The following is a 24,555-nucleotide window of genomic DNA, read 5'->3' on the forward strand; positions in this document are numbered from 1 at the left end:
CTTCTTTTGCGATTCATTTGTATGGAAACTCATTTTTCTTCCTCTAATTTTGAGTCTGTGTTCGTCCCTTGTGGTGAGATGAGTTTCCTGCATGCAGCAGATTAGTGGGTCATGGTGTTTTATCCAGCTTGCCATTCTGTGTCTTTTCAGTGGTACATTTAGTCCATTTACATTCAGGCTGATTATTGAAATGTGATTGTTTATACCTATCATGAGTTTCTTATAAGGTTTTTTTCTTTGTTGGTTTTCTTTTAGCTTTTGGGTTGATGTATGTATGTGTTTTCAAGTTTGCGGTCATGATGTATTCTCTGTCGATTCTGTGTTCACCTGTTCTCTTGGGAAGTGCATGATCATTCTTTTTTTTTTTCTTTCTTCTGTGCTTAATACCTTTTTAAGTGTCTCCTGTAGAGCTGGTCTGGAAGCTGCATAATCTTTCAGGGATTAGATGTCTAGGAAGGATTTTAATTCTCCATTGCTGCTGAAGCTGAGCTTGGCTGGGTAGGAAATTCCTGGTTGAAATTGTTTATCTTTGAGGACTTTAAAAGTTGGACTCCAGTTTCTTCTAGCTTGTAGTGTTTCTGCCAATAGGTCTGCTGCTGCTCTGATTAGTTTTCTCTGGTAGGTAGCCTGACCTTTCTCTCTTACTGCCTTTAGGATTCTTTTTCTTTTGTGCCTACTTTGTGTAGGCGAATTATTATGTGTCTAGGGGTTGGTCTTCTCATTTGATGTTTTGTGAGGGTTCTCTGTATCTCTTGTGTTTGGCTGGTCACATCTCTGGTGAGATAGAGGAAGTTTTCTTGGATAACCTCCTGGAATACTTGCTCCAAGGTAGTCTCCATTTCCCTTTCTTCTTCTGGGATACTAGTTAGGTGTAGGCTCAGCCTCTTCATATAATTGCATATCTCTTGGAGGCTTTGTTCTTTCTTTCTGAGTTTTCTTTATATGTTTTTTACAGATTGGGTTAATTCCATGTTTTGATCTTCCAAGTTCTGAGAGCCTTTCTTCTTGATTAATTCTGCTTTCCATGCTTGTCATCCTGGACAAAATTTTTTATGGCCAAAATCTCTGTTACAAGTTCTTTCAGTTTTACATCTTGTCACTCTTGAGTATTATTCACGCTTTGCATCCATTTCCTAATCCCTGTTGTATTCTAGGGCCAGTTGCTGATTACTTCCATGGTCTGGCTCTGAGGTCTTATTTTTCGGACTTTTTCTCTTTGTAACACTTGGAATTATCTATGTTCCTCTGTTAATTTTGCCTCATTTGTGACAGATCTCTTTCTTTTCTCTATAGTTCCATTATTCAGTGGCAGTGGGAGAGGCTTTCACTTCTGATGTTTGCTCAGCCCTCTATTCTTCTCCTGTAGTTTGAGAGTCGAATAATGTAGAGCATGGGGAGCTAGGATTCAGAAACTACTTGCAAATCACAATGGTCACTGATTGTGGTATGTGTTCCCTGAGACCCACTTTCCATTATATGACGATGTAACGGATACGTGTGTGTATGCCCTGAGTCCAAGATACAGTAACAGCAATGAGGAGAACAGAGAAAATTAGAATGAAAAGAGATGGACAGAAATTTTAAAAATAAAATAAAACACAGAACAACAAGAGCAGAAGCCAAAGCAAAAAGCAGTTACACACACACACACACACACCCCCCAAAAGAAACTGGAATAACAACAAAGCAAAACAAGACAAAAAGCAACAACCACCACAAAAAACTGGAAAACCAAACACACACACACACACACCCCTAACCCAAAATGAAAGGAGAAGAAAAAGAGAAAAAAAAAAGAAAAGAGAAGAAAAAAAGGAATTCATATTGAACCCTCACACATGCATTTACACACACATTGAACTAAAAAAAGGGAAGAACAAAAAAGCAAAAACAAACCCCAAAAAAGCGAAAGATGATCAATCCTTCGCATACACACATAAACAGAAAACAAAGAATGAAACAAGAAAGAAAGAAGGGAAAAAGGGTGGGGGGATGCAGATTGAACCTCATGGACACGTTCACGCACAAAGGAAAAACATGAAAAAGTTAACAGACACACAAAAAACCTTCCCTCTGTGTCAGATTCTGTAATTGTTCCTCTCAGCTGCCTGTCGGCCGTCGCCTGCAGAGCCTGGGCCTCATGCGCTCCCCCCCAGTGCCGGCCCAGGGGCCCGGAGAGGGCGGTGGGGGCGGGCGGGGCCTCGGTCCTCCCGCCCACTCGAGTGGGTCAAGGGCGGCCCCCCGGGGGAGAAGGTGCGGGCTTGTCTCCTCCCCGGCCCGGCTTGTTGTGGAGCGCATCCCCCGTGGCCGCTGGCTGCCAGGCTCCACCGGGGTTTGGCCCTCTCGGTCACGCCAGGCACGTGGGTCTGACGGTCCGAGCATGGCCGGGAGGAGGAGGTCGGGCCCCCGGACTCCACTGATGTCTCTGATGTCTCTGATGTCTCTGGAGTTTCCGTCGTCCTCTTCTGGCCACACGCTTTGTCGGTGGCTGAATCCGGTTAGGGCGTGGGGCGCCTTTGACTCAGACCGCATCCTGTCCCCCTGGAGTTTGTGCTTCGGCGTCTTCCCCCGGGATCGTGATGGACCCCTGAGCAGGTCCTCCGCGGGTCCCAGAGACGGGTCGGTTCTGCCCCTGTGGGGAGCACGCCAAAGCGCTGTCCTGCCCGCCGCCGCGTCTCCGCCTCTGGGCGCCCAGCTCAGCCCTGAAGCCGGGGTCCCGCAGCTGCTGCAGTGGGGAGGCCGAGCCCCGAGCCGGCAGTCTTTCCAGGCAGCTTCTTCCTGGGAAGGGCTTTCTTGATCTTTTGAAAATGGCATTCGGCCTCCGCGCCCTGGGAGGTACTAGGGGCCAAGCAGAGCAGCTGCAGCACCAGTGTTTTAAGCAAGTTGTTAATAAAACACGAGAGAGGAAAGCAGCGACCACGTCCAGATTAGGGGTTTTACCCCAAGAACACCGATAACAGTTGAGAGAGCAATGGAGGGTGGAAAAATGTTACTGCTCATGCTTTATGGAGCGAGTATCCACTTCACTTGGAATGTCCTGTTTTAAATGCAGGGTTATTCTGTCTTAAATAGAAAAATGCATTTAAAAAAAAAATCTGAATCAGAACATCGTATTCTTTGAAATTTATAAATTCCTTCGTAGCATTTGCTTAATGCCACTCATTTACAGAGTTATGGGTAATTTTAAAATTTCATATCATTTTGAGATATAATTAACTCCCAATTATTCAAAACTTAGCAAATCAAAACACTTATGTAACTGGCCTGTGTTACTTTATTCAGCCTAATGCAGTATATGTTAAGGTTATAATAGATACCTTTTCAAAGTGCAACCTTTATGTATATCTTAGAGGAGCACCATGTTCACCTCAGTTTCATATGCTCCAAACAGCTACACTATTAGATGATAGGTAACAATTGTCTGGAACAGAATTTCTCAAAAGCTAGTCTCTGCACAGTTTGCATTGTTTAAAATGTGGTTTCCTGGAGTCTGTCCATTATATCTATGAGGATAGGGCCTAGGAATCTCCATTTAAAGTATAGACTTTAAGCAACTATTTTGCACATTAAAGTGTGAGGATCATAGATCTGCAGGGAGAAACCAAACCCCAAATGTTTTTTCTCACTTATCAGAGGACAATAATATCATGCTTAGAGACTCTGCTTCCCGAGATTAAAAAAAAAAAAGCCCGAAAGTTAATACAATTGTAATGAAAGCAAAATAACTGTTCTTTTTCATCAATTTAATTATGTAGTTAATAGTTCCTTTACTAAGCATTCCAGTTAATTTCAATTTTCCATAAATAGAAATGTAAGAGACTGAAATTCATGAAAAAATGAATTTGTGAGAAGCAGAAAGGATGTTAGTGAATGTTCTTTGAGTGTACTCAGGACAGCCTTAAAGAGGAGAAGCCTTCTTGGTAACATTTGATGTTCTCTTTTTGAAACCCTGTGAAGGCTCCGGTTGCCAAGGTGGATGGAAATGTCAAAATGCTACAACAGTGTTCTAGTCTTTTGTTAACTTTCTTCATTATCTAAAGTCAATGCTCTTTGCTCCTTCCTTGCGTGGCATTAAGTGCTGTTGGGTATCTAATTTCCTTAAATTTTGACATCTGATGACCCAAGGCACCTTATGGCCTGTGCAGATGAAGAGTGTCCACATAATAATATGCCTCAGAATTCTGCATCTGTTCCCTAAGCATTTGGAACATGACTAATGTTCCCCTTCTCTACAGGGCAGAGATGTAACATTGACATTGATGAGTGTGCCTCCAATCCCTGTCGCAAGGGTGCAACATGTATCAATGATGTGAACGGTTTCCGCTGTATATGCCCTGAGGGGCCCCATCACCCCAGCTGCTACTCGCAGGTCAATGAGTGCCTGAGCAACCCCTGCATCCATGGAAATTGTACCGGAGGCCTCAGTGGGTGAGTAGCTGCCATGTGTTAATAGTTTCATATTTACCTGTGTCGAGCCTGTTGGTGTGTAGTACAGTGGTAGCATGAAGTAGTCTGTTGTGGTCATGAGCTGAACATTTTGGTAATCTGCATCAAAGTCTTCCAAATCACTACTTCATGCATGGAAGCTGGTCCCTCCCTTCTATGACTGAAGACCTAGGTGGAAAATAGGGGGAATGTCTCCCTAAGATAGGTCATCAGCAAGGACCTCAGGAGAGGATCCCAGGCTTATTTTATGAGTCTTTGACAAAAAAAGTACAAAGTTTTTTATTTCTAAGGTATGTTCTAGCTTTTGATTTTCTCCCCATGCTTCAACATAGTGCAGCACAGTTCTCACAGGATCAGTGTGTAGTCTGAAGTAGAACGGCTTCAGCCAACTTCAGACATGACCCCAATAAAGGATTTATAGTTTGCAAGCTCCTCGAAATTGGGTGGTGTGTGAAAATTGATCTAGACAGTTTTCTAGACTCACAGAGTATGATCTTAGGTTTCATGATATGGGCTTATACTTTTTGCTATTCATGCCATGGATGGGGCTTTGAGCATTGCCATTTGCCAAATTTCCAACAAGTGGAAGAATAAAAGTGTGTTTTTAGAGGTACATGGAAAATAAAGTTATTTTAAACACAAATTAACCCAATATTCCTGTTTCATAGTCTGGCAGCCTTCAAAGCATCCCTACCCATCTACCTTTTTCTTAAAGCTCTCTAGATAAGGAGGCTGTCTACTCCTGATATCACATTCCACTCTAAATGCTAATGATGTTCAAATTGGAGATTATTTATATTTCAAATACTTTCATTCGTGTGCCTTTTCCTGCTCAATACCCTAGGTGCTTTCTGAGGCTGGACTTCAGGTCAGAACAGAGCATGACTCCGATATGAAAAGTCCCAGGAGCACTGCAGTGACAGTTTTCCAGTAGAAGTTTTAAAGTCTTATTTCTCTTTAAAGGCTTAGGCTCCCTAGTAGTGCCCTATATCTTAGGTGTCTATTTTGTACCAGAAACAAGTAGGATCCCAAAGTTTGCTTTACTTTAGTTTTATGTATAATAAAATACGTTGCATAGATTTATTCACGTAGCTTCTGGGTGAGCCAGGGAAGCACCAGGGAGCTTTTTTTACTGGATGACCAGATGGGCCCACATGATTTAGCAATATAAGGTGATACAAAGATAGGTCCATAGAAGAGTAAAAATAAGATTCGTATACTGTGAGTTCCTGTATCCCCTCATTCCTTCACCAAGTCCTATATTTCACTCTGTGACTCAATTATACATTTGTGCTTCCCACGGTTTAAAAAAAAATCTATCTTCTTCCAGATATAAGTGCCTCTGTGATGCAGGCTGGGTTGGCATCAACTGTGAAGTGGACAAAAATGAATGTCTTTCTAACCCATGTCAGAATGGAGGCACTTGTGACAATCTGGTGAATGGATACAGATGTACTTGCAAGAAGGGCTTTAAAGGTGAAAACAAAACGACATCTTTTTATGTTCTGTTTGTCTTCTTGTTGGTACATACTGCTTGACTTCTCAGTTTTCTTCTATTTTTTTCTCATTCACTTGTATAGTCAACATATTGAGCAATTAGTATTTATAAGGCACGTGGGCATTATAAACACTAATAGATATAATTTCTACCTTTAGCCTAGCAGAGAGGTGAGCTGTTTTAACAGTGATATCTACGACAAGCAGTAAGACTCCACTTCTACAGCTTTGATCAAGTGTCACATTGTATGCTTCCGGTCCAGGTTTGACTCTATGGTAGCTCAAATAGACACATGGAAGTAGAATAAAAAATATTTTGCTTACTGTAGTTAAGATAACAATAATATCATGGAAGAATCCATTTGTTCAGAACCATCACAAAGAAACTTTTTACCTATTAAGACATTCTTAGATAATAACTCCTTTGTGGTTTTCAGGAAAAATGCATAATCATGGGAATTGTATAAAATCCTTTCTTTTTAGTTGTCACTGTTGTGTTCCTTCCATCAATTTTCTCTTGGACATTCACAAGAGAGACATGTGGGTAAATAATTTACAAGTTTATATTGCACTCATCTGTCATCTATCCAGTTATTCATTGCTTTCCCTGCTCACACACTGGGCCAGGCTCTCGTGATACATCAGTATGTTTAGAGCCGCTATGTTGGATTACTTGAAACTTTTCTAAGACCTTGTTTCAGTCACTCATATTCTAACACATTGTAATTTTTAGAGCACATTTATTTCTTTATCCTGAAACTTGTTTATCAGCGAGCAAAATATAAGACAACAGGTAAAATCCAAAGTCGTGTACCCCATGAGCAGCAGAGCACAAATTGAACTCAGATCCCTGTGCCCCTGGCCCATCGTTTTGTTTTTTACAGTGTCATCGTTTCTCCATTTGAAGGCTCTGTGCCAAGCCCTAATGAAAATGCAAAGGTGCGTGGTATTTGGGCACTGTCCTATTCCCACGACTCCTGCACGCCTTTTCTTCTTCTCTTTGTGAAAGGTTTCATTCCTTGTGGCTTCAGGAAGTCCGTGTCAGTGCCTGTGCCTATGAAAGAGTGGGCCTAAATCAGAGACTTGGATTAATCTATTCAAAAACATCATCCCTTTTCCTGACCAGAAACTTTGTGTCCAAGGGGCTTGTTCAGGTCACGCAGAGGCGTTTCACCCTTAGTGAGCTTCTCAGTTTGTTTTTGAGAAGTTACTTGTATTTGGAGGGGCACTAGGCTTTCAGGCCATTAGGATCGACTGTTCTTCCATTCATCTTTGCAACTAATGACTGCTGTCATTTGTTGACTGACTATGATGTAGCTGAAACGACTGGACAGATAGACGTTCCAGTGTCCTGAAGAAATGAATGCAATTTCTCAGGTGTTTTTACCATCAAGAGAACTGGTTAATAGTGTAGGAGAATTTTTCACTGTTGTGGTTTTTTTTTTTTCCTGTCTACAGGCTATAACTGCCAGGTGAATATTGATGAATGCGCTTCAAATCCATGCCTGAACCAAGGAACCTGCTTTGATGACATAAGTGGCTACACTTGCCACTGTGTGCTGCCATACACAGGTGGGTCCTGTAGGTGCCAGCAGGGACCAGAGAGGATACTTGGCCTTGTTCTGTCAGTGCCTAAGTCTCGCCCCAGTCAGTGGAGCATTGATGCTACTCTGAGGAATCATTCCCTTTTTGTCCTTGTGTGAAGCAGGGGACCATGCTGTTGCTTCTTCCCTGCTCACGCGAAGGTGGATCCATGCAGCTGAGAGACTGGCTAGCTGAACCTTAGCTATGGAGATGTAGGAAGTATCACACAAGACTGATGCAGACGTTCATGTAACCACTCATAGCTGAGTGCTCACTCTGTCCTCCAGACTCTGTGGGAATAAAGACTTTGTGTGCATCTTTTCATTTAACTTACAGTAGCTCTCTGTGAGTTACATACTATTATAATTCCATTTCTATATATGAGGAAGGTTCAGAGAAGATTAACAACTTGCCCAAAGTCACACAGTTAGCAATGTCAGAGTCAAGACTGTAAGGAACATGGGTCTCTCAGTTTCCAAAGTCTCTTAACCACAACCTTTGACTTGAATTCTGAATATTCTTGATATATATACAACTTGGGGAATTTTTCATTTTTTTATCTGGTTTCCTATCCTAAACTCTGTCATTTATGTTCCAGGCAAGAACTGTCAGACTGTATTGGCTCCCTGTTCACCAAACCCTTGTGAGAATGCTGCTGTTTGCAAAGAGGCACCGAATTTTGAGAGTTACACCTGCTTGTGTGCTCCTGGCTGGCAAGGTAACAACACGGGGGTGGAGAAGTCAAGAATGTTCATTCTGAACTTCAAGCAAAGTGGTTAGGTCATCAGATGACATGGAAGGCCCTGGTCTTCTAATGCTTACCCATCTTGTCAAGAGCACAGGCTTTGCCCAGGACCGGCTCACTGGAATGGCTAGGAAAGCCTTTCCCTTGTCCATATCTTTGAGGCCCTCTAGCGGCTGAAAGACACCAACCAGAGAGTCTCAAACCATGATGTTCTCTCTACAGGGAGTTTTAGCACCTTGGCAGCAATTTCTCAGGTCCTTCATGGGACTTGACAAAGCAGGAGACCAACCAGGATGTGCCGGAGTAGTCTCATCCACCCAGCTCAAACCCTGCATAGATTTTTGTGGGAATCGGCTTCCAAAGACTTGGTCATTGATTGCTCCTGTGATTCTAGGTCAGCGGTGTACAGTTGACATTGATGAGTGTGTCTCCAAGCCCTGCATGAACCACGGTCTCTGCCATAACACCCAGGGCAGCTACATGTGTGAATGTCCTCCAGGCTTCAGCGGCATGGACTGTGAAGAGGACATTGATGACTGCCTTGCCAGTGAGTATGCCAGCCTGCTCCTAAGCCCCCTCAAGGAGAGGAACACATGCAGGGAGCAGAGGAGAGCTGCGTGGAGGCTGCTTCCTCTCACACTGACACTGACCATAGCCGTCATTTATCAAGCATATTTTGCAGTAGTGTTTATAACAGCAATAGAGCAGGTGCCAGGAGGAATGTAACTGTTAAGTGTGTTCTTCCCTTTAAAGCTAGTGTATTTAGGAATTGATGCAACAGAATCTCTTTTAAGCATTCCCCTTGATTTTTAATTTTTGAACATTGAAAAAGTATGGAAAATGCTATGATAGCCATTTTTTAAAAAGACTCTTTGAGGCATAATTAACTGTGAAATATTGTGTGTGTGTGTGTGTGTGTGTGTGTGTGTGTGTGTAGTATTTTTTTGAGTCCGTGTCTCACTCTGTCACCCAAGCTGGAGTGCAGTGGCATCATCCCAGCTTGCCACAACCTTGACCTCCTAGCTCAGACAATCTTTCTGCCTCAGCCTCCCGAGTAGCTAGGGCTACAGGTGTGTACCACTATACTTTGCTAACTTTTAAATTTTTTTGTAAAGATGAGGTCTTGCTAGGTTGCCTAGGCTGGCCTTGAATTCCTGGGCTCAAGCAATCCTGCCACCTCAGCCTCCCAAAGTGCTGGGATTACCACGGGCATGAGCCACTGCACCCAGCCGACCTGCAGATATTTTGATTTTTCTGACAATATTTGACACATGACACCTGAAACTGTCACCCGAGATAGTGAACATATTTATGTCTCTGAAGGTGTCCTCACCCCTTTGTAATTAATCTTCTCTCCCTCTTTCTTACCTCATACAACCACAGATCTACCTTCTGTCATATAAATCAGTTGGCATTTTTACTATTTCATATAAATGCAATCACATAAGCATACTCTTTTTTAGGCAGGGGAAATGTTCTGACTTGTTTCACCCAACCTAACATTTGAGACTTTTCCATGTGGTTGCTTATATCAGTAGCTCGTTTTTTATTATCGTGTATTCTTCATCTTATGGATATTACTCTAGTTCATTAGTTAATGGCCATTTGAATTTTTTCCAGTTTTGGAATATTACATAAAAGCTGATGTGGATAAGTCTTTGTGTGGTTGTAGGATTTTATTTCTCTTGAGCAGATAGCTACGAGTGGAGTGGGTTGGTCATGTGGTAAGTGTTATGTTTAGCTTTTTAAGAAATTAACAAAATGTTTGCCAAGGTTGTACAATTTTCTTTTCTTTTTTTAAGAAAGAAAAGTTTATTTAGAAGTAAATTAGAGAGAGAAAGAGAAAAAAAAGAGAAGATTCACCTCCTCAAGGTGGGGGAGGGGGCCAAAGTCAGGAAGCATGGCGATAGCCATGGCTCAAAGAGCACGTGGCCACGCCAGACTCTCGCAAGGCAACGGCCGCCGGTTGCTTGTGGTTGAGTCCTTTTGACCATTTCCCTTGATGGGGGAAGATCATCAGGGTGATCGGGTGGTGGTCTGCCTCCACGTCATCACAGAGGGGCAGGCAAGCGCAGGCACTGATGATGTCAGATGATGGACAGCAGGCAGATGGGTGGGTTAGTCACATGATTGCTGCCATGTTGTTACCAGAATTGTACTAAGGTTCTGTGTGAACCACACGCTCTGGCACACCTGATGATATTTAAAATTTAGCTCTTCTAATGGGTGTGTGGTAGTATTTCATTGTGACTTTAATTTGTATAATCTTCTTTACTAATGATGTTAAACATCTTTTCTTAGGTTCTTTGCTCATCTGCATATCTTCTTTGGTGAAAGTCTACTCAAATCATTTGCCCATCTGGAAAAAGCTATGTTGTAGCAGGGAAACTGCGGGGGGTGGGGATGGAGGTGGGCAGTTGGGATTGACGGTAGTTGGCATCTGTCTGGGGAGGAGTGGCCCGCCTCAGGGGACCTCAGTGGCTGTTGTAGGCTTTATAGCATGAATATTTGTATACCTAGCCCTGAATTGTACCCCACAATTTTAAAATAAAAGTCAAAAGAGGAAAAGAAAAGAAAAGAAAAAACTGTGTTGTTTCTTTTCTTGAGTTGAAAGAGCTCTTTATATTGTAGATGTAAGTTATTTGCCAGGTATATCTGGTTTACAACTGTTTCCTTCCACTTTATAGCTTCTCTTTTGTTTTTCTTTTGAAGAGGAAGATCGGAATATTGGTGAAACCTTGTGTGCTAATGTTTTCTATTATAGTCCATGCTTCATGTATCTGTTTAACAGATCTTTACCTAATCCTAACCCTCCATCAAAGTTTGTCTCCTATGATTTCTTCTAAAAGTTTTATACTTTTACCTTTTATTTTTAGGTCTATGATCTATTTTGAATTAATTTTTACATATAGTATGAGTTAAAAGACAATGTAATTTTTTTACATTGTAATGTAATTAATTTTTACATATAGTGTGAGTAAAACGACAGTGTAATTTTTTTGTAACTGTAATAAACTATAGTTCTAGGTTCCTAGGTTAACTTATAGGTTAGTTTAGAGTCTTAGGATTTTCCACAGAGACAATTATGTTATCTATAAATAAAGACAATCTTCATGCCTTTTATTTTTTTTCCACCCTGCATGGGACTGTTTTGTCTTCTTGAAGAATTGAACCTTTTATCATTACAAAATGGCCTTTTTATGAACCCTTGTCATATTCCTTTGTCTGAAGTTTACTTTGCCTGATAGTGATATAGCTACTCTAGCTTTATTTTGATTATCATTAGGGTGTGTTTTTTTTTCCCTCTTTTTATTTTTATCCTTAGTCTCTCATACTGGTTTCTTGTAGAGAGCATGCATTGGATCTTACCTTTTTTCTCCAATGTGGCAATATCTGTCTTTTAATTAAGGTGTTTAGACTATTTAAATTTAATGTGGTTTTTGATATGAAATTTTGGGTTCAAAAATTGCCATCTTGCTATTTGCTTGAGCTTTGTTCTTTCTATTTTTGTTTCTGTTTTCCTCTTCTGCCATCTTTTGGGACAATTGAGGATTATTTATTATTACATTTTATTTCTTCACTGGTATATTGCTTTTATTTTTTTTTAGTGGTTATTGTAGGCTTTACAGTATGCAACTTCAACTTACTATACTCTACCTTCAGTTATACCACTTCATATGGAGTATAAGAGGCTTATAACAACACACTTATCAGTTACATTCCTCCTGGCATCTGTTCTATTGTTGTTATAAAATTTATTTATCATTAAACCTCTTAAATATATTATTTTTGCTTTAAATGGTCAATTACTTTTTCAAGAAATTTGGAAAATAATTTAAGTCTTCATAGTTACCCATATCTTTACAATTCCTGATTGTTTTTCTTTTGTATAGCTTTGCATTGCGGTGAGGTATCATTTTCCCTCTGAAGAAATTCCTTTACTATTTTGTGTAGATCTTGTTTTCTTGTGATGAATTCTTTCTGTTTTTGTGTGTCTGAAGGGTTTTTATTTTGATTTAGTTTCAAAGATGTTTTTGCAGGGAATGGAGTTCTACATTGACTTTCCCCTTCTGCACTTTAAAGCTATCCTGTTGTCTTCTAGCTTGCATTATTTGTGAGGAGAAATCTGCTGCAATTCTTTTTTTTTATGTATAATTTTCTTTCCTGTGGCTGCTTTTAAGATACTGTCTGCTGATTTTTAGCAGCTTGATTACGATATCTGTTGGTGTAATGTTCTTTATGTTTCTTCTGTTTAGGGTTCACTGATTTTTGGGGGGTGTGTGCATCCATTTGGAAAATATTCAACCATTATTTGGAAAATATTTAACGATTTTAAAAAAAATTTATCTCCTCCATTTAATGCTTTCACTGTACAAGGCTCCTTGCAGTTGTCTGTTTACCAGGTTTTTTATTTTATTTTTTAGATTTTGGGGCTTTTTTTTTTCCTTCTTGCCATTTTAGATTATTTTGTTAGTTGAAGATATCTTGTTATATTTTCAAATTCACTAATAGTTTTCCTATAATGTCCTCTTTATTGTTAATCCTATATAGTTTATTTTTTCCTCAGATATTATATTTTTATATCTAGAAGTTTGGTTTGAGTCTTTCTTATAACTTTATCTCTCTCTTTTCATGTTCGTGCTTTTATTTCATTCTTGAACATGCGTAGTTGTTTTATAGTTGACAGTAGTTATTTTATTGTCCTTATCTACTATTCTACCATATCGGAAATTCCTAGGTGTGTTCTTACTCATAATTTTTCTACTTATTATGTGTTGTGTTTCCTGCTTCTTTGACTGCCTGGTAATTTTTGATTGGATGCTAGACATTGTCAGTTTTGTATTCTTCCATGCTGAATTTTAAAAAATTTAAAATACTTTTTAAACTTTGTCCAGGGATTCAGTTATTTGGAAATAGTTTAATCCTTTGGAATCTTTACTTCAAGATTTGTTAAATGGATTCAGAACAGTCTTTAGTCTAGGACTTAATATGACTCACTACTAAGCCCGTACGTAGTCTCTTAGGACTCCACTCAATGCCACATGTAGTTTTTTTATTCTGGTTGAATGAACATGAGCTAGCCCAGTAAAAACCCTAAGGATTATTCTACCGACTTTTTCTGGTAGTTCTTCCCACAACCTTAATAGTTGCATCATATGTATATACTGATCAGTCCTTGGTTACTTATATAGTGATTAAGTACTCCAAATGATGTCATCACAATGCATTAAGAATAATGGCACCAGCCAGGCTCGGTGGCTCAGCCTGTAATCCTGTGCTCTGGGAGGCTGAGGTGAGTGGATGGCCTGAGCCCGCGGGTTCGAGACCCGCCTGGGCAACTTGGCGAGACCTCATCTCTACAATAATTCAAAAAATCAGCCAGGCGTGGTAGCGCGCGCCTGTATTTCCAGTTATTGGGAGGTGAGGCGGAAGGATCGCCAGAGCCCAGCAGGTCTAGGCTGCAGTGGCTGGGAGCGGCCACTGCACTCCAATCTGGGTGACAGAGTGAGACTCCAACTCAAAAAAGAAAAAAGAATAATGGCACCTTAATTCACAGCATACGTAATTTCAGGCAATCATACAGAGGCCTCCATCTAGGTGCGGGCAGCGATGAGATAAATAAGGCCTAGTCCTTACATTCATGGAGTTCATGGTCTGTTAGGGAGGAAAAACAAGTGGGCAGATAACTTTAACACTGTGATAAACAGTGGAAAGCATATGTCTGTCGTAAAGTTGATGGAGAACATTTGGGTGTGAAATCAAGCTCTCTGGATTCCTTTCTCACAGTGATTAATATGCCCGTCAAAATATTTAGTGTTTCAAATTTTTTTCTGTATGAAGTAGGGCCAGCAATATTTACAATGAGTTTAAAACAATTTGATAAACTATGGATGATGAGTTACCTGAAAGAGACTGTAGAAATTATAGTAGCTGGTTGAGAAGGAATAAAATAATTTTACAGTTGCTGTAATAGAGACTATAGATGAACCTTAGAAAGGAATTGGAGGGATATTAAATATCCCTGTAATAAAATAGGGGTTGCATTGCTCTTTAATTTAATGTTTAGTTTTCTTTTTGTGTATGACCTATCTTTGCAATTACATTTTAAAGTCCTTAAGAGCAGTAGCTGGCCCAGCACAGTGGCTCAAGCCTGTAATCCCAGCACTTTGGGAGGCCAAGGTGAGAGGACTGCCTGAGCCCACAGGTTCGAGACCAGCCTGGGCAACTTGGCAAGACCTCATCTCTACAAAAATCAAAATTTAGCCGGGTGTATTTCTGGCTACTTGGAAGGCTGAGGTGGAGGGATAGCCTGAGTCCAGCAGGTTGACGCTGGGGAGGCTGTGAGTGTGCCACTGCACTCCAGCCTGGGTGATGGGTAAGATTCCAACAGAAAAAAAAAAAAAAAAGCAGTAGCTGCATCTTGTTTTTTGTTTTTGTGTGTGTTTTGTTGTTGTTGTTCTGATTTGTCTACTGTCCGTGTTGTGGAGAACCATGTCATTTTTGTAGCTCAGAATTTGTTGGTTAGTTACTATGAGTACATAGTTTTCTAATATCAAGCCATGTGATACTTAAAATTTAAAAAAAACTTTCCTTCCTATAGCTACCTAAATGTAAAACAGAGAGGATTAATTTATATAATGAGCCTGGAATGAAATGAATATATGTATTCATTTATATATATGTTATATAAATATATGTATATATATCTTTCTCCCCCAGACATGCCACCATCACATATACCTGCTGAAAATATTAATTGATATGCCTGACATCCTATGTTTTGGTACACTATTTGATTTGCTAATGTGTGGGGAAACCATGCAAGTTTTATGACTATTATTTTTGCAAAACTGTTAGTGGTGATATAAATAAGGTTTATTCTAGTTATCAAATGGGTTTAAATTCTCAAGCAAATGTTATTGAATTCATATTTATGAATGGAGGAGTCAGGACAAATCGACATAAAGAGGTCAAGTACAAAAAATAATTGTGCTGCTCCTAGTGTGACTTAGTTCAGGTCATTCACCGGTATGAGTCTAAGATTAAATTCATGCTGCTGTTCCTAGCTCTAATTCTTGTGTAATGGCTTAGATCCTTGCCAGAATGGAGGTACCTGTGTGGATGGAGTGAATACTTTCTCCTGCCTCTGCCTTCCGGGATTCACTGGGGATAAGTGCCAGACAGATATGAACGAGTGTCTGAGTGAACCCTGTAAGAATGGAGGGACCTGTTCCGACTATGTCAACAGCTACACTTGCAAGTGTCAGGCAGGATTTGACGGAGTCCACTGTGAGAACAACATTGATGAGTGCACTGAGAGGTGAGCAGCCAATCACTCGGGCACCAATGTCTTAGGAGAAAAAGGGGGAAAGGGGAGGAAACTTCAGAGCACAATGCTAGGATTGTGGAGCGGGAATGAGACACCCACTTGGGTCCCTCTCCACAATCATCTCCTGTTGCCCAGCTTCTGATTTCTGATAGACATATAGTTAGAAGGTCAAAGTCAAAGTTTGGAAAGCTTAGTGGATGAATCATCATTTATCTCTTACCTAGGTAGCAGAAAGAGCTGCAATTCTGCTCTGTTCTACTTTTGATCTCTTGTTCATTTCAACTGACAATTGATCTAAAAATATTTCTCTGCAGATTTGTTACTACTCTTTAAGTAATTTCTTTTTATTATATTATGAATGTGTTTGCTCTATTTCTCTTTCGTAAAGAAATATAGTCTGAAGAGCTATTTATTTACCATTTTTATATCAATTAAATTGACTTAGGGATAAAATGAAATATGGTACATAGAAAACCACAGAAAGATGAGGTAAAACTTGGAAAAGTTTACAATCTCTAGGAATCTATAGTAAGTCTTTAAATACGTCTAAGCCTTTTGGTTGTAGAAGGGAGTTGGCACCTCAAGGCTTCTGGCATTCAGTCTAGCTTGGAAGAAAGGTTACTGGATGTAGGAGTTTGGTGTGCTCAGGGATATTGGCCTCTGTAGCATTTTTTATTCTGGAAACCTTACTTTCCAAATAACGGGTCAAAGGAATCAAATATGTAGTTGATGTTGCTCACTCTGTTTGCTCCTTAGCTCCTGTTTCAATGGTGGCACCTGTGTTGACGGGATTAATGCCTTCTCTTGCTTGTGCCCTGTGGGATTCACTGGTCCTTTCTGCCTTCATGAGATCAATGAATGCAACTCTCATCCATGCCTGAATGAGGGAACATGTGTTGATGGCCTGGGTACCTACCACTGCACCTGCCCCGTGGGCTACACAGGAAAGAACTGTCAGGTAAGTGACTTCCTGCCCCTTCATCCACTCCCCCAGAGCAGCTGAGTATTACACCTGTTCACTTGCTAGGCCGAATGAGCTCTTTCTAAAAGAGAAAATTGTGGGCCTTAGGGGTGTCCCTAAAATGAATCTGAGTAACTTCTTAATAGCTGTTAGATTCCAAAATGGTGATACTGGCAATGTGATATGGATTAACAAATACAAGATTGTTATAAGAGACTAACCAAGAACTGCAGAAAAATAGGTATGGGAAATAAGCACATAGATATCTCTGACATTGGAAATACACAAAGGGAGAAAATGATCAAAATTAAAATCTTGAAAATCAGATGCAGCATCTAAGGGGATAATAATGATGATTATCATCCCTTGCAGTGCTGTAACATTCTCAAAGTATTTACATGTCTTTTAAATTCAAATATATAAATGTACATTTTCATAGGATCTTAGGATGGAAGGAGACCTCACAGGCAACCAGTCTAATCTTTCATTTCATGGAAGAAGCAGCAGCCCCAGAAAGGCAAAGTAACTTTTTTCCAGGGTTGCATACCAAACTGTGTCGTGTTTAATTTTATGCTATTTCACCAAAGAATGTTCAAATAAATGACAAAATTTCCTTTGGCTTATAGGGCAAGCTTCAGTAAACCTTTGGCTATATTGGACATGTATATACCTACCTCCACATGCTAAGCAGCTTGTTGCTGATTCTGTGGATCAGGAGAGCATTCTTTGTTAGCTTCCTACTAATTCTCACAGTGCGGACTGGAAGTGCTTGTAAGGCACTCCCCACTTCCGCCCACAAACAGTCTCTACTGTGCATGTGGCCTTCCTCTCCTCTGGGGGCCAAATCACTTCATGCGAATTAAAAAGATGAAAAGTGCAATTTTCTTACATTCTTTGCCTCAATTTTCATAAGCATGACTGTCTCTTCTTTGAAATCAGCTCTGTAACAGTTTTAGATATATTAACAGGCTTTAAGTCCTTTTACCCAAGTTTACACAGTTATATTTGGTCAAGACCTTTTAGCAAAGGGTGTACAAACCTATCTAACAGCTTTAGCTCGTTCTTCCTAGCCCTACATGGTGGCCATCTATGTAGACATGATCATGTCTAGAGCATTGGGAATAACAACCTATTGGGCTTCCTCTAATTCTTAAACATCTGTGGTAAGAACTTGCAAATAGCAAATAGCAGAGCAGAGCTAACAGGAATTAGACTACAGCAAGTAGTCTAATTTTAAATAACAATCAGTGGCATTTTGTTCAGTTTCATTTTTTTATGATGATGAGGAAAAAAATTGATTCCCAGCCAGGACCACAGTCTGGGTAGAGTTTGCACCATTCTCCCCATGTCTGTTTGAATTTTCTCCCAGCACTCCGGTTTCCTCCTGCATCCCAAACAGCAAAACATCCCAAACATGCACATTAGGTGGACTGGTATGTCTAAATTGTCCCAGTCTGAGTGAGTGTGTCTGACCCTGACCTGGAATAAGAAGGTTAGAAAATGAATGAATACATAAATTACTGTAAAATAAAAATGTGTAAATTCTGTGATCATCATACATATACACAACAATAAGCAATACAGTACAAAAGAGCTCAGCAAACTTACCAAATCGGTTATTTTTTTTTGAACTGTGTGATGGTGCTTTTGTAGGGTGGTGCTCCTTAAAAGTTTTGCTTTGCAAACATTCCTTAACTCAGCTCACTACCACTATAACCACCGTCACTCACTGATTCACCAAAAATTTGGTAAATAATTATCTTACTTATTTTAATTAATCTTTCTTAAATATATGCATAGCTCATGTTTATTTCAGTGTTTAATTGAAATGTTTACTATTATGACCTTATAATATTTAATGTTGAATAACTTAATATAAATGTTTAATATTAAACTTTACTTAGAAGTTTCATGATGTTTTTGTGACCAGAAATACGTGAGGAAACTTAACTCTTGTTTATATCAATTAGTCTGTGGTAAAACTGGTTTTGTTATATGTGGTTTCGCTTAAAGGCACAGTTTTCAAGAACCTATTGATGACATTAGGTGAGGACTTATTATATATAAAACTTACTAGATGTACTCAGTCCACTGGGTCTAGTTTAAGTCTTGGGTAAGGGCTCTTTTTTAAACAAAACTACTTACTGTGTTTTCCTTTGATCTTTTCTAACAGAGTGTAACTATTTTCTTCCTTTCTAGTATTTGTGTATTGATGTGTTTGCATGGCTGCCTCTGTTTCAGACCCTGGTGAACCTCTGCAGCCTGTCTCCATGTAAAAACAAAGGCACTTGCGTTCAGGAAAAAGCCGAGTCCCGGTGTGTGTGTCCGTCGGGATGGGCTGGTGCTTACTGCGATGTGCCCAGTGTCTCCTGTGATGTGGCAGCCGCCCTCAGAGGTGAGCTTGGCCCCCTTGGGCTCAGGTGTCCTTGGCTGAAGTGCTGACTAACCAGTGGCATTTCAGGCAGCTGTCCTTAACTGTGGTGTAAAAGGGAGGGGCAGACAGTAGGGAGTGAACGAGGCTCTGGAGAAATGGCCAAGACAGAAGGTAAAATGGTAGAGGAACAGGTTCGGAGGTTCCACAAAAGAAATACATTTGAGATGAAACCAAGTCATACGCAGTTTTCAGGCTTTGTTTCTAATATAAATCTGGTGCTGAGGATCGTGAAGAGCCAAACAAGAATAAAATTTGACTTGTGGGCTAGGTTAGATTCATTTGCTCATTAGTTGGTCTGAACCCCACGTGTGTCATGTGCTTTTGTGTGACATTTCTTCCTCACTGGGCTTCCCAGGTGTGCCCGTTGACCACTTGTGCCAGCACTCTGGCCTCTGCATCAGTGCTGGCAACACGCATCACTGCCAGTGTCCTTTGGGCTATACCGGGAGCTACTGTGAGGAGCAGCTCGATGAGTGTGCGTCCAACCCCTGCCAGCATGGGGCCACCTGCAGTGACTTCATTGGTGGATACAGATGTGAGGTGAGGATGTCGAGCGAACAGGGATCGGAGACCTCCCAGGAGATTGTGCAACTGTTGTGAGCACTGGTCTATCGAATGTGGCTGCTGGTGTCTTACGTTTACAGTTTATAGATTTTTTTCAGTCACCATCATAGTTTTTACCGATCACTGTTTCTTTTAGCCTCCCTATGCAATAAGTTGGCATGACCCTAGTAAGATATTTTATGCAGATCTGGAACCACCCCACCTCCTCAGGACTGCTTCTAGGATTTGGAGCCAACAGTCACTACCAGAGTACATTTTACAGGCTCATCCAGCACTGTGGTCCCTGGCACTTCCCTAAATAGCAGCTGAGATGGGAGAAGCCACTTTGACAGGTGTCCCTTTGGCCCACGTCACCTTTGTCTATAGTCATTGATCCATCAACTAATAATTCTCTCAAAAAAAAAATGTTGCACACTCTGTTTCCCTTAGCACCATGCTAAGCGCTACATGTATATGTTTGAGGAGGTATGTGTCTTTACAGGACATGTCACATCTTCTTAGTGTTTGGCTGATGATAATTAGAGCAAGATATTGAAAAAAACACCACAAGCATGAATTTGATGCCAATTCAGACCATTAAGCAGCACTGAGAAAAGCTTTGCTTCACTACTGTTAGACAAATGAGCCAAAGCCAGCCTTTGCATTTTTAACCCTCGGTTGCATATTTCTTCAAGGCGAGCAAGAGCCCTTAGCCCCCAGACATGTCAGTGCCAAATCCAGATTTTTAGACATTCGGCTGTCTTCACCGTAGCCCCCAAATAAGCAGATGTTCAGCCATTTGGAGCTCGCCTGCCATGCGTGTCCTACAAAACTGCAGCCAACATCAGCTAGCCGTAGGCTGTTGGATAAGATAACTCCGGGACTGATGCTGCCTTTTGGAGCTCTCCGACTCAGTGACCCCTGCCCCGGGCTGCGGAGTGACATCACCTAGACTTCTAAGTTCTGTCTCTGAGTCCTCCTCTCTCTGAGAGTTGACTTGCTATTTTCTTATGCTCCATCCCTCTAGAAGATCGTGTGCTATGAGAAACTTCCCCCATGTGCAAACCTGACAACATGTCGCCCAAATGAAGTCGCCTCATAGTAGTGTCTTTTGTCTTGATCAGCCCTGAGATCCTTCCAAACCCTATATCAACCACAACCAGCCAGTCCTATCTCCCTCTGTCCTCACCCTAGCTCAGCCAGTTTCTTATACATCTATGCAGCTTTCTGAACCTGGAGATCACCACCATCCACACATACCTTTTGACTGGCTGAGTTATAGGGTTAGTGACAGGGTCACATATAAAGGAATGCATATTTTAAAGATAGGAAAACTTAGCTGGGTGCAGCAGCTCACACCTGTAATCCAGCACTTTGGGAGGCCAAGGCAAGAGGATCCTATGGCCCAGGAGTTCACTAGGCAACATAGTGAGACCTCATGTCTACAAAAAAATTGAAGAATTAGCCAGGCATGGTGGCATGTGCCTGTAGTCCCAACTACTTGGGAGGCTGAGACAGGAAGATCCCTTGAGTCCAGAAGGATGAAGCTGAGCCAGGATCATGTCACTGCACTCCAGTCTGCATGAAAGAGAGACCCTGTCTCAAAAAAAAAAATAAATAAATAAATAGAAGGCGAGAGAAGGGAGCCTGTACACAGGAGGGATGAAAGTTTTGGGCAGGAGTCATCTCTAAAATGCTCCTCAGAACATTCAGCCCTTGCCTTCCTTTTCAAGTGACTTTTTTCTACTGAAAGAGGAATAGGTAAGTTCCTTTAAGCTGCAAGCTGTCCCTACACAGGATGATTGGCAAAGTATGGTGATTCCAGAGAACCATACGAAAGCTAAGAGGGGAGGTGGGAGAGGGTCACAGCAATGTTCTGGGTCTCACTTGCTCTCCTGGTCTGTTTCCAATGACGGTCTAATATTTCTCATCTTTTTTGCTTTTCCTGGCAGTGTGTTCCAGGCTATCAGGGTGTTAACTGCGAGTACGAAGTAGATGAGTGCCAGAACCAGCCCTGTCAGAATGGAGGCACTTGTATCGACCTGGTGAACCATTTCAAGTGCTCTTGTCCGCCAGGCACTCGGGGTATGAAACCATCTTTATTCATTCTCCAGCCAGGGCATTTTCTAAGTTATAAACCCCATGCTTAGTGTTGAGAAGATTTTTAAAAGTTAAAGATAGTAAGACTAGCTTTAGTCCAAGCATTTAGTTTGGCTTCTTGGTAATTCAAGATACTTTATTTTCTCGTCTTTTTCTAGCTTTGATGTTCTGATCTGTGTTCTTGATTCTGTCTGTTTGTTTGACATTTTCTGTTCCATGAAACACAGAATGTGGAATCGATAAAAGTGTTATAACGGAATTAGCCTGGTCAGCAATGTTTCTTGGTGTTTCAAGGGAAGGCAACTGGTGGCCTCTTGAATAAATAACTTGCATTTGCCTGCTTTTGTGTTTTGTAAACTAGACAAGTCTTGCTTCTGTAATGTGGGAGAATTAATGAAATAAAAATATGTGCCTACTTTCATAAGCCCATGGGAAGCGACTGATGTCCTAAGGCTCTATTTTGAGAATTGCAGTAAGGGCTGATGAGATGCAACCCTAGACTGTGTGAATGGTAAGGCCATAGTTCTGCTATGGGCATTGCCACTGCCTCCAAGCCATCCTCTGGAAAGAGCTTTGAATATTGTTTGTTGGAAGAGATCTAGTTCTGAGCAACCTGTGGGAAAAAATGTTAAAGGCCATCCACAGTAGTGATAAATTCATTCTTCTCGGGGTGAAAGACAATAGAATGTCAGAGAAGTGTTTGTATTGTTGTAAATCTTTCTGTCAGTGACTTTTGATAATTTACCTTCCTAGAGATAAGAGTTTGGCTATATTAAAATAGAAGAGTATTCTAGCAGCATGCAAGTTATTGAGGAATGGGGTTAAAAGGGAAGATAAAACTAAGGAGAAAGAGCCTTTAAATATTTGAAGATTTTTTTCATATACAGGAGAATTGTTCTCTATTCTAGAAATCAGTGATTGAACGAGAAGTAGAAACTAATTCCAATTCATTATTAGTTCCTTTGATTAATTCTACTGGTTAGGACAAGGTACAATTCTGCCGGTAGCTAATGTCCTAGTTTGTTTTGTTGCTATAAAGGAATATCTGAGACTGGGTAATTTATTAAAAACATTAGATTGAGTCATCTTTCTGTGGGCTGTACAAGAAGCTTGACCCCAGCACCTGCTTGGGTGAGGGCTTCAGGCCACTTCCACTCATGGTCAGAGACAAAGAGGAGCCAGTGTGTGCAAAGATCACATGGCGAGGGAGGAAGCAAGAGAGAGAGAGAGAGAGAGAGGAAATACCAGACTCTTTTGAGCAGGCAGCTCTCAAGAGAATTATCAGAGCAAGAGCTCATTCCTTTGAGGGTGGCAACAAGCCATTCAACCATCCAAACTAGAGCAGTGGATTAAACCTCAAATCTTAGAGCTTAACACAACTGTGATTTTTGTCACTCAAATAGAGTCGGACATTTGTGTCTGACTACCTTGTTCTGTGTTTTAGATGTGTCCTTTGAAATACTTGATCTCTAAGGCCTCCACAGCAGGAGAAGAGAGACAGACTTGCAGGGTCATGCCACAACTTTCACCAGCTCAATCTAGAAGCGACATGCATCACTATCACTCCAGTATATTGGACAGAATTATTAAATGGTCTCCAACAGACTTTACAAAAGGCTGAGAAATGTGGGGAGAGTACATAGATATTCATCAAACTTTAACTTGTCTGCTGTATCATAAACTTTTTATTAATTAGATATGTCCAGTCTTAGAATAGGTCATTTCACAAGGCAACAAAGTTTCTGTCTCTTCTAACCATTTGTGGCTTAGAATAGTAGTTTGGCTATTATCCTTGACAGTCTATTATTTATTTATTTATTTATTTATTTTAGCGTTATGGGGCTACAAGTGAGGATCCACTACATAAATAGGCTGTATGCCGGTGATTTGGGGCTTCTAGGTGGCCCTCACTCCCGATAGTGGACCAGTTACCCTTCTGTGTTTTTGCGTGTCCCCACCCTGCAGTGCCCAGCAACTGCCGACCCCACCCTTGTGCTAATGTGACTAGTGATCAGGGCCCACTTAGGAGTAAGAACTTGCAATATTCAGTTCTTTGTTTCTGTGATGGTTCACTTAGTATTTTGGTCTCCATCTGAATCCAAGTTGCTGCAAGGCCATGCTTTTGTTCTTTATGGCTCTGTAACACTCCATCGTGTATATGTATCACATTTTCCTTATCCTGTTCACTTTCAGTGGGCAACCGGATTGGTTCCATGTTTTTGCCATTGTGAATGATGCAGCAATAAACATGCACATGCAGATGTCTATTTGGTAGAACGATTTATGTTCCTCCAAGTATATCCCCAGGAGAGGGATTGCTAGATCACGTGGCAGATCAATCTTTAGTTCTTTTAGGAATCACCCCACCGCTTTCATAGAGGCTGAACTAGCTTCCATTCCCACCAACAGTGTGGAAGCATTCCCTTCTCTCCGCAGTCACACCAGCACCTATTGTTTTTTGACTTGTTAATGATAGCCATCCTTACCAGAGTTAGGTGTTAACTCACTGTGGTTTTGATTTGCATTTCTCTGATGATTAGTGAGGCTGAGCGTTTTTTCTTGTGCCTGTTGGCTACTTTTATATCATCTTTTGAGAAGTATCTGTTCATGTCCTTTGCACCCACTTTTATTTTTATTTATTTTTATTTTTTGTTTTAACTTAATTTTATTATAGATATGTGGGGTACAAATGAGGATTAACTTCATAAATAGGCTGCGTGCAGGTGAAGCTTGGTCTTCCAGGTGGCCCTCACTTCTGCGCCCACTTTTTAATGGGGTTGTTTGTTTGTTTGTTTTTCTTTCTTTCACTTCATTTGAGTTCTTTGTAGATTCTGGATGTTAGGGCTTTGTCAGATGCATAATTTGCAGAATTTTTTTTCCAATTCTGTGAGTTGCCTCTTTACTCCTTTGGTTTA

At 40.8% G+C, this 24,555-nt stretch overlaps 1 protein-coding gene across 1 annotated transcript in view; it reads left to right on the top strand.

Annotated features, from left to right (window-relative positions):
- NOTCH2 (notch 2) overlaps nt 1-24,555 on the top strand; it is a 114,473-nt gene that overhangs the window by 71,077 nt on the left and 18,841 nt on the right. The window contains exons 13-22 of the mRNA XM_021707438.1: nt 4,236-4,428; nt 5,777-5,922; nt 7,402-7,515; nt 8,126-8,245; nt 8,667-8,819; nt 15,365-15,593; nt 16,359-16,560; nt 18,805-18,958; nt 19,353-19,537; nt 21,493-21,625. Coding sequence (XP_021563113.1) covers nt 4,236-4,428; nt 5,777-5,922; nt 7,402-7,515; nt 8,126-8,245; nt 8,667-8,819; nt 15,365-15,593; nt 16,359-16,560; nt 18,805-18,958; nt 19,353-19,537; nt 21,493-21,625 — 1,629 coding nt within the window. The remainder of the gene's footprint in view (nt 1-4,235; nt 4,429-5,776; nt 5,923-7,401; nt 7,516-8,125; nt 8,246-8,666; nt 8,820-15,364; nt 15,594-16,358; nt 16,561-18,804; nt 18,959-19,352; nt 19,538-21,492; nt 21,626-24,555) is intronic.

Source organism: Carlito syrichta, unplaced genomic scaffold, assembly GCF_000164805.1.
Source record: "Carlito syrichta isolate Samal-C Ts95f unplaced genomic scaffold, Tarsius_syrichta-2.0.1 Scaffold117954, whole genome shotgun sequence".
NCBI classification, from domain to species: domain Eukaryota; kingdom Metazoa; phylum Chordata; class Mammalia; order Primates; family Tarsiidae; genus Carlito; species Carlito syrichta.